General features: G+C 54.2%; 1 protein-coding gene across 1 annotated transcript in view; it reads right to left on the reverse strand.

Annotated features, from left to right (window-relative positions):
• Window positions 1–16,616, reverse strand: part of MDGA1 (MAM domain containing glycosylphosphatidylinositol anchor 1) — a 55,627-nt gene that overhangs the window by 2,418 nt on the left and 36,593 nt on the right. Inside the window, exons 5-14 of the mRNA XM_045541880.1 lie at window positions 16,270–16,402; window positions 15,779–16,048; window positions 13,625–13,954; window positions 10,188–10,484; window positions 9,142–9,426; window positions 7,364–7,515; window positions 6,325–6,502; window positions 6,052–6,075; window positions 4,955–5,107; window positions 4,039–4,173 (exon numbers count right to left, since the gene is read on the reverse strand). Coding sequence (XP_045397836.1) covers window positions 4,039–4,173; window positions 4,955–5,107; window positions 6,052–6,075; window positions 6,325–6,502; window positions 7,364–7,515; window positions 9,142–9,426; window positions 10,188–10,484; window positions 13,625–13,954; window positions 15,779–16,048; window positions 16,270–16,402 — 1,957 coding nt within the window. The remainder of the gene's footprint in view (window positions 1–4,038; window positions 4,174–4,954; window positions 5,108–6,051; window positions 6,076–6,324; window positions 6,503–7,363; window positions 7,516–9,141; window positions 9,427–10,187; window positions 10,485–13,624; window positions 13,955–15,778; window positions 16,049–16,269; window positions 16,403–16,616) is intronic.

The following is a 16,616-nucleotide window of genomic DNA, read 5'->3' on the forward strand; positions in this document are numbered from 1 at the left end:
GTTACCTTCCTGGGATGAAAGAAGCTGGCTTGGATCAAGGAGAGCCAGCGAGACACAAGGTCTGGGGACAGCTGGTGCCCTGAGCTGCCAGGCAGGGTGGGAGGGGAGGGGAGAGGAGGGACCAGGACAGCAAGAAACACCCCTGCCCAGCAGCAGAGCCAGGCCTGTGGAGTGCACCGAAGGTTCAAGGCACCCTTACCAGCAGGAGATGGGCCCAGGCTGCAGCTAGCACCCAACAGAACAGGAGGTGCCCACCCTGGCTTTGGCAGGGCTGAAGCCACAATGCCTCTTGGGGTTCTTGCCAGCCCCAAAGGGACCACTCTCTCTACCCGCTCCTGGGGATCTGCCATCATCTCCATGCCCCTGGGGTCTAGCCTCAATCTCATGCCATTTCTTCTTCCTCCACCCCCTGCCCCAAGGACCCTGATGGGCGTGCCTGCTTTATCACTGCTTAAACTAAAATAGAATTTCTACCCCCTTCTCTCGGCACCCGATCAGCTCCAATATCCTCCCGGCTCAGGGCCTTCCTGACATCCCTTCCCAGGGGTCAGCCAGGGCCCAAGACCCTCAAGCTCCGTTAAGAGTGGGCCTGCACACTACCTTCCTCCGTGCCTTCCTGCCACCTCCAAAGCCAAATGGAACTACGCGCTGGTGCCTGGACACACTCCAGCTTCCCAGCCTCTGGGCTTCTGCCCAGGCTGTTCCCTCTGCTTGAGATGTCCTTCCCTACTGTGTCTCCCTGGCCAAATCCTTTCCCCTTCTTCAAGGCCTGTCTGGAATGCCGCCTCCTCCAGGAATCTTCCTAGGTTTGAGCTGGGAGCCCCTCATCTTTCTCGTGAACTCCGAGTCCCTAACCTGCAGCTCCCCAAGCCCAGGCCTCTCTGCACTGCGGCATGGCAACCCTGATCCACATCTTCTCCCGACCGACTCCTTGAGGGAAGGTCTGTGTCAAATTGTTGTGGCTACTTTCTCTGCTCCTGAGCTCGGTAGCAAAGGAATGAATGATTACTCTAAACACATAGTGTTTAGAGAGAAGGGGAGAGACCAAAATCTAAGGGAGAAAATGACCTCCTTAGCCGAGTTCCTCCCAGTATTTATTTCCAAGGACATGTGCAAAGGGTCAGGGCCGTTTGTTAATTTCTTTAACAAGTTCCAGACAGGTCAGCTGTTTTCAGCTGACCTTTGCACTCAACAAACAAGCAGCTTCGGCAGGCGTTTGTGCCTGACCCTTCATTCACCGGCTCACATCCTTTCCGTCCATCCATCCATCCTTTCTTCTAGGCTCAGCCCCCACATCAAATTCCTATCAGTTCTCAACAATTAAACGCTGAATGGAGGGAGAACTTTCCATGACTGTCATTAAGGATGTTCACAGAATCTCAGGGTTGGAAGTGACCTCAGAGTTTATCAAGGCCAAATCCCCCATCATTCATTTAGTCCTTCATTCATTCATTTGACTACCTGAGCACCACTGTGTGCCAGGCACTGTTCTAGGCACTAGAACAAGACGAAGAGCCCTGCCCTTGTGGAGCTGCCGTTTTACTGGAGGTAGGCATTATAAGGAAAATAATGCAGGGAAAAAGATAGAGAGCTGTTTTTATTTTTATTATTATTATTTTTTTTGAGACAGAGTCTTGCACTGTTGCCCAGGCTAGAGTGAGTGCCATGGCGTCAGCCTAGCTCACAGCAACCTCAAACTCCTGGGCTTAAGCAATCCTACTGCCTCAGCCTCCCGAGTAGCTGGGACTACAGGCATGCGCCACCATGCCCGGCTAATTTTTTCTACATAGATTTTTAGCTGTCCAAATCATTTCTTTCTATTTTTAGTAGACACGGGGTCTCACTCTTGCTCAGGCTGGTCTCGAACTCCTGAGCTTGAGCGATCCACCCGCCTCGGCCTCCCAGAGTGCTAGGATTACAGGCGTGAGCCACCGCGCCCGGCCGAGAGCTGTTTTTAGATGGGTGGTCAGGGACCTCTTTGAGGAGACCTAAATGAAGGGAGGGAAGAATGTTCCAGGCTAGGGGAATATTACAAGCAAAGGCCTCTAAGGCAGGAACCTGCCTCAAGTATTTAAAGAAAAGCAAGGAGACCCGCGTGCTAGAGCCGAGTGGGAGCCAGGGAGCATGGCAGCAAAAGGGGTCAAGGAAGCAGACGGGGGCCAGCTCAGGCGTGGGAGGCCTGGAGAAGGCGGTGCTGGGGGCCTTCGGAGAGCCTGAGCGGGGGATCTGGGACATGGGTCCTCTCCAGAGCATCCCTGCCAGATAGTCCTTCTGCCCAGGGAGAGCCCACTCCTTTGCTGGGCAGATCTGACGCTTCCAGGTTCTTCCTTAGGCAGAAGTCAAATCTGCCTCCCGCAAGTTTCCCTGACGGTGTTTGTTCTCCCCCCTGGGGAACTCAGAGCGAGGTCTGTCACAGGGACTGCCCCCTCAGGCTTTCTCTCTCCCAGCTCATAGGGCCTGATCTCTCAGGGCCTTCCTGGAGCCAACATGCTCCTCTTGGCAACTTGGTCCCCAGTGCCCCTTCTCAGCTGGAGATACAGCGACCAACTGTCCTGGTTTGCCTAGGACGGAGGGGGTTCAGTGCTAAAACTGAAAGGCTGGGGCGAACCAGAATGGACTGGTTACCCCAGCTGGGGAAGTCCAGTGGAAACGAGAGGGCTGACCAGGGCGGAGAAGTCCTTGTCACCCACCCTCACCTACTCCAAAGGAAGCTTCCTAGGAAGTCCCAACCCAGCCATGGGCAAACTGGTCCATGTGGATGGCTTAGGAGCCCGAGTGGCTGCAGACCCATCCATCCCACTCCATTCTAGTTCCCCCCGGGCAGCATGACCCTTCACTCTAGCCCTGGAGACTTCTCCCTGCTGAGCCTTCGGGTCGAGGCTTGCTTAAAGTCACTCCCTCACTGTGCAGCTGCGAAAAACATGAAGAAGCTGCCCGAACACTGATAAGGAACGATGGCCACATGACGCACAGCTCAGAGGGGAAAGCAAGCACAGAGCAGCGTGTGTAAAGCTGGGAGGAAACAGAATATAAATAGGCACTGGTTTCTACGTGCATAAAGTACCTCTGGAAATCTGCCCCCAAACTAGTCTATTCATTGCCCCTGGGGGAGGGCTCTAGGTGGCAGAAAGACTAGGATGGGAGGGAACTTGCATTGTGCACCCTTTTGTGCCTTTTGAGCCATGTGAAGTATACTGCCTTTCCCATAAATAAGTAAACAAACAAACAAAATTTTAAACAAATCATTGCTTCCTCCGTAGAGTTTTCCACACCCATGTCCCAGGGTCGGTAAAGTCTCCCTGTTACCAGCTGTCTTGTCCTGTCCTGCCACTGCCACAGGGTGCCACTCCCACCTGGTGCCACTGGTTGTTTAGTGTCCGTCTCTCCCACTCGGCTGCAAGTGCCAAGAGGATGGGGAACTCTTCCATCTCGTGCACTGCGGCACTGGATACCTGGCGCAGGGCAGGTGCTCCGGAAGTGGGGGTTGAACTGATGAGTCATTGACCAATGTGACACTCCAACTAGTGCCGCCTCTTACCAAAGGGCATTCTTCAGTCCACTCTAACACTTGGGAAGCAGGACTTCCTCCCACCGTGCACAGCGGCACCCTTCCGACCCCGTGTTTAGGACTCAGGGAAGTCAGACAGACGGTTGCTGTGTGGTCCTGGGCAGATGCTTAACCTCTCCGAGTTGTGTGGTAACACTTCCCCAGCTGGTAGTGGTGAGGGTCAGTGAGACCAGGGATGCTGAGCACCCAGGACATCACCTGGCACCTGGCAGGCACTCGATACACACAGCCTCTTCGTGGTCCCCTCCATCCCTGCGGGACCTCTATCTCGCCCTGCCCAAGCCTTGATCATCTCAAATCCTCAACTTCTCCCCTTGCCAACCTTCTACCCATACCCTGTCCAAGGACTTGTGATTTAGCCAAGTCGGGAAGCTCAGGCCTCACGTGGGCCAGCCCCCGGCCTCCTGTGACCCCCCTTCCCTCCCACCCCCAGCACACACACAGTCACACTACCTGGTCCCCCGACTCACCGATGTGCTTCCCGTACATGTGGTAGAAGAAGGAGACACAGTAGAACTTGGCGCTGGCATTGTAGAGGGGACTCACCAGCCTTGCACGGTCGCCCAGCTCCCGGGGCCTTGATGTCTCGATGAACATGTAGTAGCCTGCGGGGAGGCGGGGGGTGATGTGCCAACAGGCTCCTCCCCGCCCTGTCCCTGCTTCCCTCCTGCCCCCCTCAGCCACCTCACCCCATCCTCCCGCCTCACAGCACCGCACAGGAGGCTGGTCCGCGCCCAGGAGTTCTCAGCTCTACGGCAATTTCTCTTCTTCCTCATCCTCTATCAGGACAGGGCTGTGTCTCCCCTCAGACTGGGGCTCCCCGAGGACACGGTCGTGTCTCCCCTTAGACTGGGGCTCCCCGGGGACGGGGACATGTCCCCCCTCAGACTGGGGCTCCCCGAGGACAGGGCTGTGTCCCCCTCAGACTGGGGCTCCCCGGGGACAGGGCCGTGTCTCCCTTCAGACTGGGGCTCCCCAGGGACAGGGCCGTGTCTCCCTTCAGACTGGGGCTCCCCGGGGACAGGGCCGTGTCTCCCTTCAGACTGGGGCTCCCCGGGGACAGGGCCGTGTCTCCCTTCAGACTGGGGCTCCCCGGGGACAGGGCCGTGTCTCCCTTCAGACTGGGGCTCCCCGGGGACAGGGCCGTGTCTCCCTTCAGACTGGGGCTCCCCGGGGACAGGGCCGTGTCTCCCTTCAGACTGGGGCTCCCCGGGGACAGGGCCGTGTCTCCCTTCAGACTGGGGCTCCCCGGGGACGGGGCTGTGTCTCCCCTCAGACTGGGGCTCCCCGGGGATGGGGCCGTGTCTCCCCTCAGACTGGGGCTCCCTGGGCCTAGCCCCCTCCCGAAAGCAGCCCTCCATTCCTAGCAGCCGGCCAGGTCCTCACCCTCAGGGGTGCCACTTATGTCAGTGGGGGGACCGGTGTTGGGCGAGCGCTTGGGGTTCTGGGTGAGGGCGTTCTGCCGCGTCCAGTCAAAGTTGTCTGTCAGGTCCTGGGTGTAGCCACAGATCTTCTCGTCCTCAAAGTGGCAGGTGTTGTCTGCGTTGGGGCAGGGGATGAGACAGGGTCAGCCTCCTCCGCGCTTCCGCCCAGCCTCGCCCACCCCTGGGGCGGCTCCCACGCATCCAAGCAACGGACCCAGGACTCTGCGAGACCAGGCAACGGGGCGGCAACAAATTCGTTCCTGAAACGAGCCTTATTAACCATGTTTGTGCCACAGACCCTTTGGGCATCTAGTGAAGCCTGAGGACCGCATGTCTGAATAATGATTTTAGATGCATAAAATGAAGTACATAGGAGTATAAAGAATATCAATAATATTGAAATATAGTTGTCAAAATATTTTTTAATTTGTCATAAAATTACAAGTGGGCTTCTTTATTTTCTAAATCATAAGATCTGGTGTTTGGTCTAATAACTACCATAGTTTTGAAATAGTAATGAATGTAATGATATTTAGAGCTGTTGGCAACAACAAGGTGATGTGAAAACATCAGATTGCCACTGCTGACAAAGCACAGGGACTGATTCCACTGCTGTGGTTGGTGGTCGATATTCATCATTGAAGGAGATGTTACATTTCTGCTAGAAGTCAGGGAATATAAAGAAATAATCGTATGCCCTTCCAGGTTCATAGACCCCCGGAATTCTACGCCCACATCCCTTAGGGGTCCCGGGCTCACAGACTAGGAACCTGCCCCAGGCAACAGGGAGTGTGGATTAGTCTGGCCTCTCCTATTTTCTTTTGGGGACAGTAATCTTTCCTCACCTGCCCAGGCTTTAAGCCCCAGAATAAATCCTAAATGCAAACATCTCCAGCCCAGCTCTGCTTCTCCTTCTAGCTGCTGGCCCTGCCCCACAAAAAGACAGCAAGAAGTCATTTTCTGAGTATCTCTCGAGGTCCCTTCCTCCTACCAGGAGAGCAGTTGTGTTCCTACAGGGAAGGGGAAGTCGTGTGTCTGGACGGGGTGTTGGTGTCTCACCTGACAGGTTCGGAGAGTTGATGGCTGAGAAAGCAAGCAGGAAAACCAAGTCAGAACCGAGGTGTGGGGCTTTGCAGAGGGTGTCCTGCTTGGGATCAGGGGACAGGGTCCTTAGAGCCAGGACTAGGGGCCAGTGGGCCTGGCCTGTAGTGACAGGGTAGGAGAGTGCACAGTGGGGAGCCCCAAGCTCAGGAACCATGTGGGGATGGTGGAGGGGGTCCCTGGGTGTGAGATGGGCCCACCTTTCCCACCACCACCAGCACTGTCACCTACGCTCTGTGTAGTGAATGATGCGTGAGGCCATGTCACCAGCCCCAAAGGTGGTATAGGGTGTAAGGCGGATCTCATAGCTGTGGGGCACACGGAGATCAGTCAGGATGTACTCCAGCAGCTGCCCCTTCTCCACACGCCGTACAGGGATGGCCTTGACCATGGCATTGTGCTGGTTCAACTGTAAACACAGAGAGTTCCCAGATGCATGGCAGGCCCCACTCTCCGCTGGAGCCCAGCCCAGGCCCTCGTGGGACTTGGGAGGGACAGAGTGGAGGAGCAGAATGAACAAAGGACTAGGAAGTCAGGCCCACAGTTTCCTTATCTGTGAGATGGGACAACCGCCCCTTCCATGCTCACCTCCCAAGGCTGTCGTAATAATAACAATAATGATAGCACCATGTATTGCACAATTAATGAGTGTTGGGCACTGTTTTAAGTGTTTTGCCATTATTAACTCATTTAATCCCACAATAACACTCCTCTGAGGTAGAATATTATATTACCCCCATTTACAGATAAGAAAACTGAGGCCAAAGAGATGAAGCTTGCCCAAGCTCACACAAAACTGGATTCTAGCATAGGCAGTCTGCCCCAGAGCACACTCTTACCCTGCCACCAGCTGCCTCTGGGGCTGGGCAGAACCACAAGGAATGAGACTGGGCACGGAAACAGCTCAATGACTCTAGCCTTGTGCTGTAGAGACCCTGTAGATGAGACTGACCCTCCCTCCTTAAGCTCTTGACTCAAGAGTAGATTCTATGTTCTGTGGCTGGTGCTGGCTCCCCCTTGACCCAGAAGACCCTTGCCTGCCCAATTCTCAGGGCTGTGTCTGGGTCCAGAAGGGACAGGTCCCTAGAACCTCCTATCTCCTGCTGCTATGTCCAGAACACTTTTTTCCTGCCTCTAAAGAGTTGCCTACAAGCGGGTCAATGTGTCAGAGTCCCTGTCTCCAACCCCTTCTCCTGGGCTGAGGAGCATTTCCAGAATCAGCCACACCACTCCCCAGCGACCCCCAGGCCCCTGCTCCCCCATGTCCCACCTGGCGGACACTGAGTCTGTAGTTGAGCACAGGGTCAACGGCATCGGGCTCCCTCTGCGTCCACTGCAGCACGTAGGAGTAGTTCTTGGACAGCTTGTGGCTGCGGGTGGGGTTGGGGGTGTCGAAGTAAAACTCCGGGCTGTAGGCTTTGGCTGAGAGGGCAGGGAGGGGGCATGGGGCCGTGGAGGGTGGGGGAGGGGAGAGACACAGAGAGAGGAGGCATGGGAAGGGAAACAGAGGACAGGGTGGAACAGAGAGTGAACAGGGAACAAAGAGAAAGGGAACATTGTGAGGAGGGAGATGTTGGGAGAAGAGAGGATTGGGGAGAATGAGGATGGGTAGGAGGGAAGGTGGGAGATAGACAAGGCAGATTGGAAATTCCAAGAGGTGATATGTTGGTGAGATGAGAAAAGGCCAAGGAAGAGACAGAAAAGAGAAATTTGGGAAGACACAGAGGAGGGATATGAGGGAAGGAGGATTGGGGTAAGACACAGAAGGGTTGGGGATATTGAGAGGAAAAGAAGAGAAGAGAAAGGAGGGGAACAGAGGGAGGCAAAGAGGTGGGGAGACAGGGCAAGTGTGGGAGAAGAGGGGAGAAGGGAAGGAGGTGGGAAATGTCACAGGGGCCTCTGGCTGGCAGGGCTGGGTGGCGGGGAGGGGCAGGGGAGGGGGCCAGTGACCTGTGGTCCTAGCTCCCTGCTGTCGAGTGGGGACATCCGAACAGGAGCTGAAGGGGCACCCAGTCAGTTAGGTGCTGTCGGGAAAGCTGGGTGTGCAGTGGAATGGGGGACAGGCACACCTGGGCTCTCCTCCAAGGGCGCTGCCACCAGCTCTGGCAGGGAGGTGACGCTCCCCAAACCGAGGAAGGAGCGGGTCAATGGCAACCCTCTGTGTTCCCCTAGGCCCTCACCACCTCCACCCCTGTCTGACCCATCCACAGCCTGTCTGCAGCCCCGGACAGCCCTCCCCGGAATGACTTGAAGGGCTGGGGCAGAGGTGGATTCCTGCGCACAGAAGGGCTTGCATCTCTAGGTTGGCAGCTCAGGAAACGGCTGCTGTCTGGCCCAGAGCCACCGCTGACGTTCCAGAGAAGCTGTTGAGGGGCGTCTTTTCTCCTCTAAGCTACAGCTCAGGACCCTGAGGTGGTTCCCTATCTGCAGCCTCTGGCGCCAAGGATGAGGGAGGAGGGGCTTGGAACACGACGGTGCCAGGGCTTGGGCGGGTCTAAAGCCGGCGGGAGCCGACCACGCTGCAAGCATAGAGCTGGGACTGACGAGGCCGAAAGGGGCGGAGCCTATGCTTATGTGGGCGGGGCCCAGACTCGGGGCGGTGCAGGCCTGAGGCCGGCGGGGCCACAGGGGCACGGTCCGCCCTGGTGAAGGCCGAGTTAGAAAGGGGTGCGGCTGCAACACGCCAAGGAAGAGGTGGCTGAGCTGTGGTGGGCGGGGCTTAAGACAGGTGTGGGAGGGCCTTGAAAGGGGCAGGCCTAGACCTAGAGAGGGAGGGGGTGAAGGGGCGTGGCCCGCATCTGGAGGGGGCGGGGCCGTGAGGTCCGGGAGATTGGGTCCAGATTGGGGTCTAGATCCGGCATGGGGCGGGGTCTAGACCGGGCATGGGCGGGTCTAGACCGGGCATGGGCGGGTCTTGGAGAGGCCGGGACGAAGCCAGGTGAGGCGGGCTTCAAAGGGGCGGGGCCCAGCCCGCGCGGCCGAGCAGGGACGGGGGCGGAGCCCGCCGCCAGGTGGGAGTGGGTGGGGCGGGACCGACGGGACGCTCACCCGAGACCTGGAAGAGGCAGGTAGCCGAGCCCACGTCGTTGGAGACGCTGCACTCGTAGCTGCCGCTGCTGTCGCGGGTTACGGCATCCAGGCGCAGCTCCGCGTGGTCCGGGGCCTCGGCGGCGGCAGGGACGACGGGTGGCGGCGGCAGCAGCTGCCCTTTGAAGCGCCACACGGCCGAGGCGATGCGCTGGGGGCTGCCTCGCAGCAGCGAGCAGCGCAGGAGCACGGGCCGGCCCAGCGCCTGGCGCACGTCCTGGGAGCTGGGCTCCACCTCCGGCGGGACTGGGGGCGGGAGCGGCGGTCAGAAGGGCCTGGCCCCACCGAGTGGGGTCTGAGGAGCGGCCCCGCCAGGGAGGCGACGCACTCCTACTCTCGTGACCCCCAGCCTGCAGGGATCTCAGGGCTGATGCACACTCGCAACACACGCATACAATAGCAACGCTCATACCTCCCCGACCTCAGACACTCCCTCCCTCCTCGCCCTTCCCTCCAACCGTGCTTCCCAGACTGTCTCTGGTCACGCCCTGAGTGGGCCTCTCACCCCTCATGTAACGAAAAGCAGCGTAACGCAGGGGTTCAAATCCCAGCCCTGCCTCTGTGAGACCGTAGGCAAGTTACTTAACCTCTCTGTGCCTCCGTTTCCTTATTCGTAAAAATAGGGGACTAATGGAATTTATTCATAGGGCTGTGAAGGGTTAAATGAGTGCATTAAAACTTTCTTAGAATAGTGCTTGGCACATGATAAGTTAATTTTCATCATTTTGTTATCAGATAGTGTGCTCCCCTTGAAGGTCCTTCCTCCTCCTCAAAATCCCATTTCCACCTGTCAAAATCAAGTCATTTCTTTGTTCACTGGGTCCCTGAAAATGAAGGTAGGAGTTCGCTTGACGGAAGTGGGGCCGGGAACACAGACCTCCGTGTCTCAGCACCGGGATGGCAGGGAGGCTTTTGGGGTACAGCAGTAGATGGGGGGTTTGGTGGGACCGGGGTGGGTGAGGGCAGCCGGGCTGGGAAGGCAGTGGGGATGGGGTGGTGTGACTCACACTGCACGTTCAGCTGCACCTGGGCTTCACGAGGGCGCACGTTGAAGCCATTATAGCGCGCCGTCTGGCAGCGGTAGGTCCCGCTCATGTCGCGGCTCACGCGCTCCAGCCTCAGCTTCCCGTCCGGAGTCTCCTCCAGGAGCAGCCCCGAGGGCAGCAGCGCAGCCTCCTTGTCCACGCGGGACCAGAGCACGGGCGGCCGCGGCTTGCCCCGCACCTCGCACTGCAGCTCGGCAGGCGATCCCTCGCGCACAGTCACCACGGCCCTGCCCTTGGGCACGCTGATGGTGGGCGGCACTGCGGAGGGGTGGGGGGAGAGGTGGGAGCCAGTTAGAGCTCCCTCTGGCCTCTGCGCTCTGGTTCCTGCTTGCCTCCCCCTAGTGCAAGCCTCTCTCCCCCATCCCAGACTTCCCACGGGACCCCCAGCATCTTCAAAGCAGAACTCATCTTTCCAAATCCTCTCTACCTCAGGGTCTCCCAACTCAGAGACCTGAAGTCACCTTGGCCTATTCCTTCCTCCCCAACACTACTAAGTACTGAGGGTTCCACTTTTTAAACATTTCGACTAAATATCTCCACTTGCAGTCCCCTCTCTCCTACCCCTGGGCCTGCCTTGGTTAAAGCCTTCATATTCTCTTGCCTAAAGTGTTATCACAGACTGCTAGTCTGTCCCCCAACATCCTTGCCCTTTCTTCCAAAGTAATAGAATGCCTGGTTTTGAGCAGGGCACACATCCACCCAGGATAAAGACTAATCTCCCAGCCTGCCTTATGGCTAGCTGTGGCCACATAACTGAATTCTGGCCAATGGCTGGAACTGCCATCGTGGACAAGGTGGCACATGCTAAGGATGATGGAAGAGCAAGTCAGTTGCAGCCTGGGGCCCTGAGGACTTGGTGGAGCAGAGACTCTATACTAGCCCGAACTGCTCACCCCAGACTTTTACATGAAGAGGAAATACACATCTGCTTGTTCAAGCCACTATTAATTAGGGTTCTTCTGTGATTCATAACCAAACCTAATCCAACCCAACACATTGCCCCAATGAAGGGTCTTTTGAAGACTTCCATGGGTCCTATCACACAGCCCATCAAACATTAAAATGTACCCATGTCCTACATTAAATATAATTAAATATAAAGTTATTATTTGTAAATAGCTCTACAAGGCAAGCTAAGGTACAGTTATCTAGTTAGCATAATTTATACTCTATAAACATTTGTGCATTTATTGGCTTTAATTTTGCAGTTTTCTCTTTGTATTTGAGACCCAATTAATTTATTTGTCCAGTCCTAAATTGTTTCCACAGTCCTTAAAAACACTTCCATGCCTGAGGCATTAGGCCTAGAGCCAAATGGTGGAAACAGCCCCAGGCCCCTTCCTGGCTCTGAAAACATCCCAGCTCCCCACCCTTCTATACTCCCCACAGGCTAAGAGCCTCTCTCCCTTCCAGGCTGCACTACCCTCAGGTTAAAGCTCAAACTCCTGAGCTCTGCAAACAAGGTCCTCTTGCTCCAGCCTCTACCACCCCCAGCCTCATCTCCCCTCTCCCATCCTGTGTCCCAGCTGTGGGATCCACTTGTGAGAAACACAATCCCTGGACACACCAGGTCTCATACACTTTTGGGTGCTCCTCTATTCCTTCTGCTTGTCATATCCTCTCCTAGGAGTGTCCTCCCATCTGGCAAATGTTATCAGGCCCTCAAGGCTCACATGGAACACACCTCTCCAAGAAGACTTCTCTGGCTTCCCCAGGATGCTCTACAGACTCCTCCTTTACCTCCATGTCACACTTCCAAGGTTTGCCCTTCCATTTCCTGCCTTACCCCTCCCCCAACACGTCCCTCTCTCCTGATTAGGCAGTGAGCTCTGAGGAAGGGCTGTGCATTCAGTCTGGCACCCAGGGCTTGGCATAAGACAGTTTGCAAAATGAATTTATGCAATCTATGGACTTCTGGTCCACTCCCAAAGCCAGCTCAAGTTCATCTCCTTCCAGAAGCTTTTTCTGACCTCTCCAGTTTCACCTTGTGCAGATGTCAGGGTGGAAGAGGCCTCCAAGGCCAAGTGGTCCAGTCTCTCACAGAGAGAAACTGAGGCCCAGAGAGTTGAAGAGCCAAAGGAAGAAATACTCATAGCTGTTACATTTCTGCACCTGGTCATGCGGACAGCCGGCCGAAGTCAGCCTGCCTCTCAGTACAAGGTCCTAGGGCTGGAGCCAAGATTCTGGAGACCCTCTCCAAAAGGTCCCCTCCAACCTCCTGTCATTCTCAAAGTGTAAACCCTTCAGCGGTGGCTGACATCAGGCTCTGAAGTCAGATTGCCCGGGTTCAAACCCCAGCTCTACCATTTATTGTTGTAGTACCTTAGGTAAGTTTCTCAAACTTTCTGACCCTAAGTTTCTTCATCTGTAAAATGAGAAGATAAACTACTATTCCATAAGGTAAATCATGAAAGTGAATGACATAAATATAAAATTGTCAGAACACACAGCAAACATTCAATAAATGTTAGCCATACCATTTCATTATTGTTGTTTATTATTATTGGAATAAAGACTCAAATCCTTACCATGGCCTATGTTATGCACTGAATTGTGTCCCCCCCAAACTTATGTGTTGCAGTCCTAACCCCAAGTACCTTAGAATGTGACTATGTTTGGAGACAGAATCTTTAAAGAGGTAATTAAGGTTAAATGAGGTCACTAGAGTAAACCCTCGTCTGATATGACCGGTATACTTATAAATGGAAGAGATCAGAACATAGACATGCCCAGAAGAAAGACCATGTAAAGACAAAGAGAGAAAATGACCATCTACAAGCCAAGGAGAGAAGTCTCAGAAGAAATAAACCTCGGCAACTCCATGATCTCAGATTTCTAGCCTCCAGAACTGTGAGAAGATAAATTTCTGTTGTTTAAGCCACCAGCCTGTAGTACCTTGTTACGGCAGCCCTAGCTGACTAATAACAGCCTACAAGGTCCTACATAATTTGGCCCCTGCCAACCTCTCCACACTCATCCCACTCCATTCTCCCAGCCACACTTTCCTTCCTTCAGTTCTCCTGTGTCCAGTGCATTTTCTTGCCTCAGTGCCTTTGCACATGCTGATTCTTTGGCCCTTCCTTGCTCTCCTCTGCCTAGATCTCAGATCAAACATTCTATCTCAGGGAACTCTTTCCAGGCTCTCATTTATCACAGTCTGCAATGATATATTTATTTGTGAGGCTATCTGAAACATGTTTGCCTTCCTACTAAGTTTTATAAGGGCAGAGTTTGTTTTGCCCACTATTCTACACCAGGACCTAGCTCAGTGCCTGGCATATGACAGGGGCTTAATAAATAAAACAAATGGCATCCTCCTTACTCTGGCCTCCCTTTCCCAAGCTATTCCCCCCACTCTACCTCCCTTACATCTCCCCAACGCCCCTCCAGCTGCCCACCTGTCTCAGAGGAGATGTTGACCTCGACGCTGAGGTCAGGCACAGGTGCCCCTGGGAAGGAAGCCATGCACAGGTAGGTGCCATAGTCGCTGAAGTGCAGGTCAATGAGCTCTAGGCTGCTGGTGACAGCGGGCAACTCAGGGTCGTTGCGAGTCACCAGCAGCCGCTTGGACATGCGTGCTGGCTTGCCATTCTTGAACCACTGGTAGGTCACCTTCTCCTGGGGCACTGCATCCACGTGGCATGACAGCTTCAGGTCCTGGCCCAGCTGTATGTTCTCACTCTCTTTGATCACATCAGGTGTGATCTGGAACGTGGCATTCTTCATGGCTACGGGTGGATGGGGAGGGAAGGATGGCTGGGGCTGGCCTGAAGCCAGGGGCCCATGTCCCACCCCACCCAGACCCAGCTTCTCCCCTCAAACTGGCCCTCCTGGAGGTGGGGGGCTACAACCCCTCCAGGTGAAACCATCACTTTCTCTGCTTGGAAATTGTTCTACTTGCTCAGAGTGTTTAAAAGTTCAAAAAAGCTCACTGCAGAAAAGCAGGTTTGGTAATAATTACAGCCACTGCGGACTGAACATACACTGTGTGAGAGGCACTGTTCTAAGCACTCTATGTGGATTCACTCATTTTACCCGTCCAAAACTCTCTGAGGGAGGTGCTTTATGGTCCCCATTTTACAAAGGAGGGAACTGAGGCTCATAGACAGGTTAAGCAACTTGCCAAAAAAAGTAGCAAATCTTGAATTCAAACGCAGAGCTTACACTCTTGACCACTACACTGCTTTATTTTTATCAGTTTTAAACCTTGAATACGCAAAATACACATTTGGAAGGATGCACTAGAATATAATTGTGGTTGTATCTACAGAGTGGAACTGAGAAGAAATGACAGGCAATTTAATTTTCACATTTTACCTTTTGTGCTGTTTGACTTTGTAACAAGCATATGTAATTTTTGTAAAAAAGACCAATACAATCATTTTACATGCAATAACAAAAAAACACAGAGTTTAGAAAGAAAACGGTCTGGACTCATTAAAAAAATGTGGATCGTGTTTGAAGTAAACTAAGAGTTAGACAGAGTTCTTAATAGGTTACCCAATTTATTGGACAGGACACTGGTACAACAGCCACACACCGGGACTGTGCTGGACAAGGCAGGCTATATAGTCACAATAAAAGGTGACCATAAGTATTTCCTATAAATTGAGATCTCACCAACCCAGGTTTTGAAGGCCAAATGGAATCAGGCGGAGAAAATAATTTCTGATGGGAAAAGTACCATCGAGAGAAAAAGTAGTCATCAGCTAGCCACAGTCTTGTTACCTTCTTTCTCGCTCTGATTAAATAGAAAGTCTGTGAGGAGAGTCAAAGAGGCTGGTGGTGAGAAATGAATGAATCAGAGACACCAGGTCATCACTGACTCTCAGCTGGGTTTGGCAGAAGCTGTACTTTACTTTCAAGGGCTAAAGAGCTGGAAACAAGCCTGGATTTTAAAAACCAAAAACAAACAAACAAAAAACCCTCAAGCTGTACAAGCAGAAAAATTTTACATTTCCCCCTTAAATCAGAGTGACAGAATCAAGATCATCATGAGCAGCTGATGGTATTACACAGAGGCTGAGGCTTAGTAAGAAACGTGTTTATATTTCTTTAGACTGTGCACCAAGTTTTGCATCACTTTTACCCTTAGTAATTGCCTTCAGATTCACTTAAATGCTTTCCTAATAAAGATTTACATATTAGGTATGTGGAAATGTGTGTTATTTTTACTTTATGTTCAGTGAATCACGTAGAAACCATTGTAGAGGGAGAAAACCAGGAAATTTCTCCTAAAGCCTAGAATGTCCGCATTTAGCTTTTGCAGCCTCAGTTTCCTCACCTAAAAAAATGGATTGTTGAGGTTGTATTTGGAAATGTAGACTGTAAACTGTAAATAAAACTTTACACAAATTTTAGTCCTGCCCTCTGCTGGCAGGTGGGCTGAATTGCAGGGAAATCAAAGTGCTTGGAACACGCCTCCTGAGCACGCCTCACCTACCAAAGAGAAGCAGACAGGCCCCTTGCCCAGCTCCCTGCTAGCTCCCGGAGGACAGGGACCCTGTCTGCCCCTCACAACTTCCCTCCCACCCCTCCTCGAGGCCACGTACATCGCACCAGCAGGTTGACGGTCTTCTTGGCAGGGTTGCCCACGTTGTTGGTGGCTGTGCAGTTGTAGTAACCAGAGTCCCGGGCCTGCACTGAAGGGATGCTGAGGGTGCCGCCCTGGGCCAGAGCACCCAGGGGCAGCGGCCCAGGCCCGTGGGACCACTGCAGCTGGGGTAAGGGGTCACCGCCCGTCAGCAGACACTGCACCGTCACATTCTCCCCAGGGTTCACCACCAGAGTTTCGTTCACAGACAGCTTCAGGGCTGGTGGTGCTAAGAGGACAAGGAGGTGGGGAATTAGGGGACAGTGAGGCAGGGCTGGATGTGGGGGAGATGAGGGGGCTAGGGAACCATGGAGGCAGGGAAGCCCTGGGGGGAGATGAGGAGGGAGAAGACAGCGAGCAGGGAGTGGGGAGGCGGGCTGGACACCAGTAGCGACGCGCCTGCAGTCCTGTGGGGGTGGGCGAGGAGTGTGGGCAGGGAAAGGCCTGTACCCGTGGTGTTGGTGAGCCGGAAGGTGATGGCCTTGTCTGGGATGCCGCACACGTTACGTACAGACACCTGGCAAGTGTAGCTGGCATAGTCCTGGGGCCGCAGGTTCTTCAGCTTCAGGACCTTGGTCTCCCCCTGGGCGGCAGTGGACCACTGGGGTGAGGCGCCTGCTCGAGTCTCCAGGGGTCCCACACACTCACTCACCGAGCGCCAGCGGCTACAGCAAATTCCTGTTCTAAGTCCTGTCTTCTCAGCTTCCATCCACACACCTGCCCCGGGCCCTGAGCCTGGAGTGGACGCCAGACTCGCCACAGCCCTGGCAGTGCCTTGTCATGGGCTTCTCTGGCTC

This window comes from Lemur catta, chromosome 2, assembly GCF_020740605.2.
Source record: "Lemur catta isolate mLemCat1 chromosome 2, mLemCat1.pri, whole genome shotgun sequence".
Classification (NCBI taxonomy): Eukaryota; Metazoa; Chordata; class Mammalia; order Primates; family Lemuridae; genus Lemur; species Lemur catta.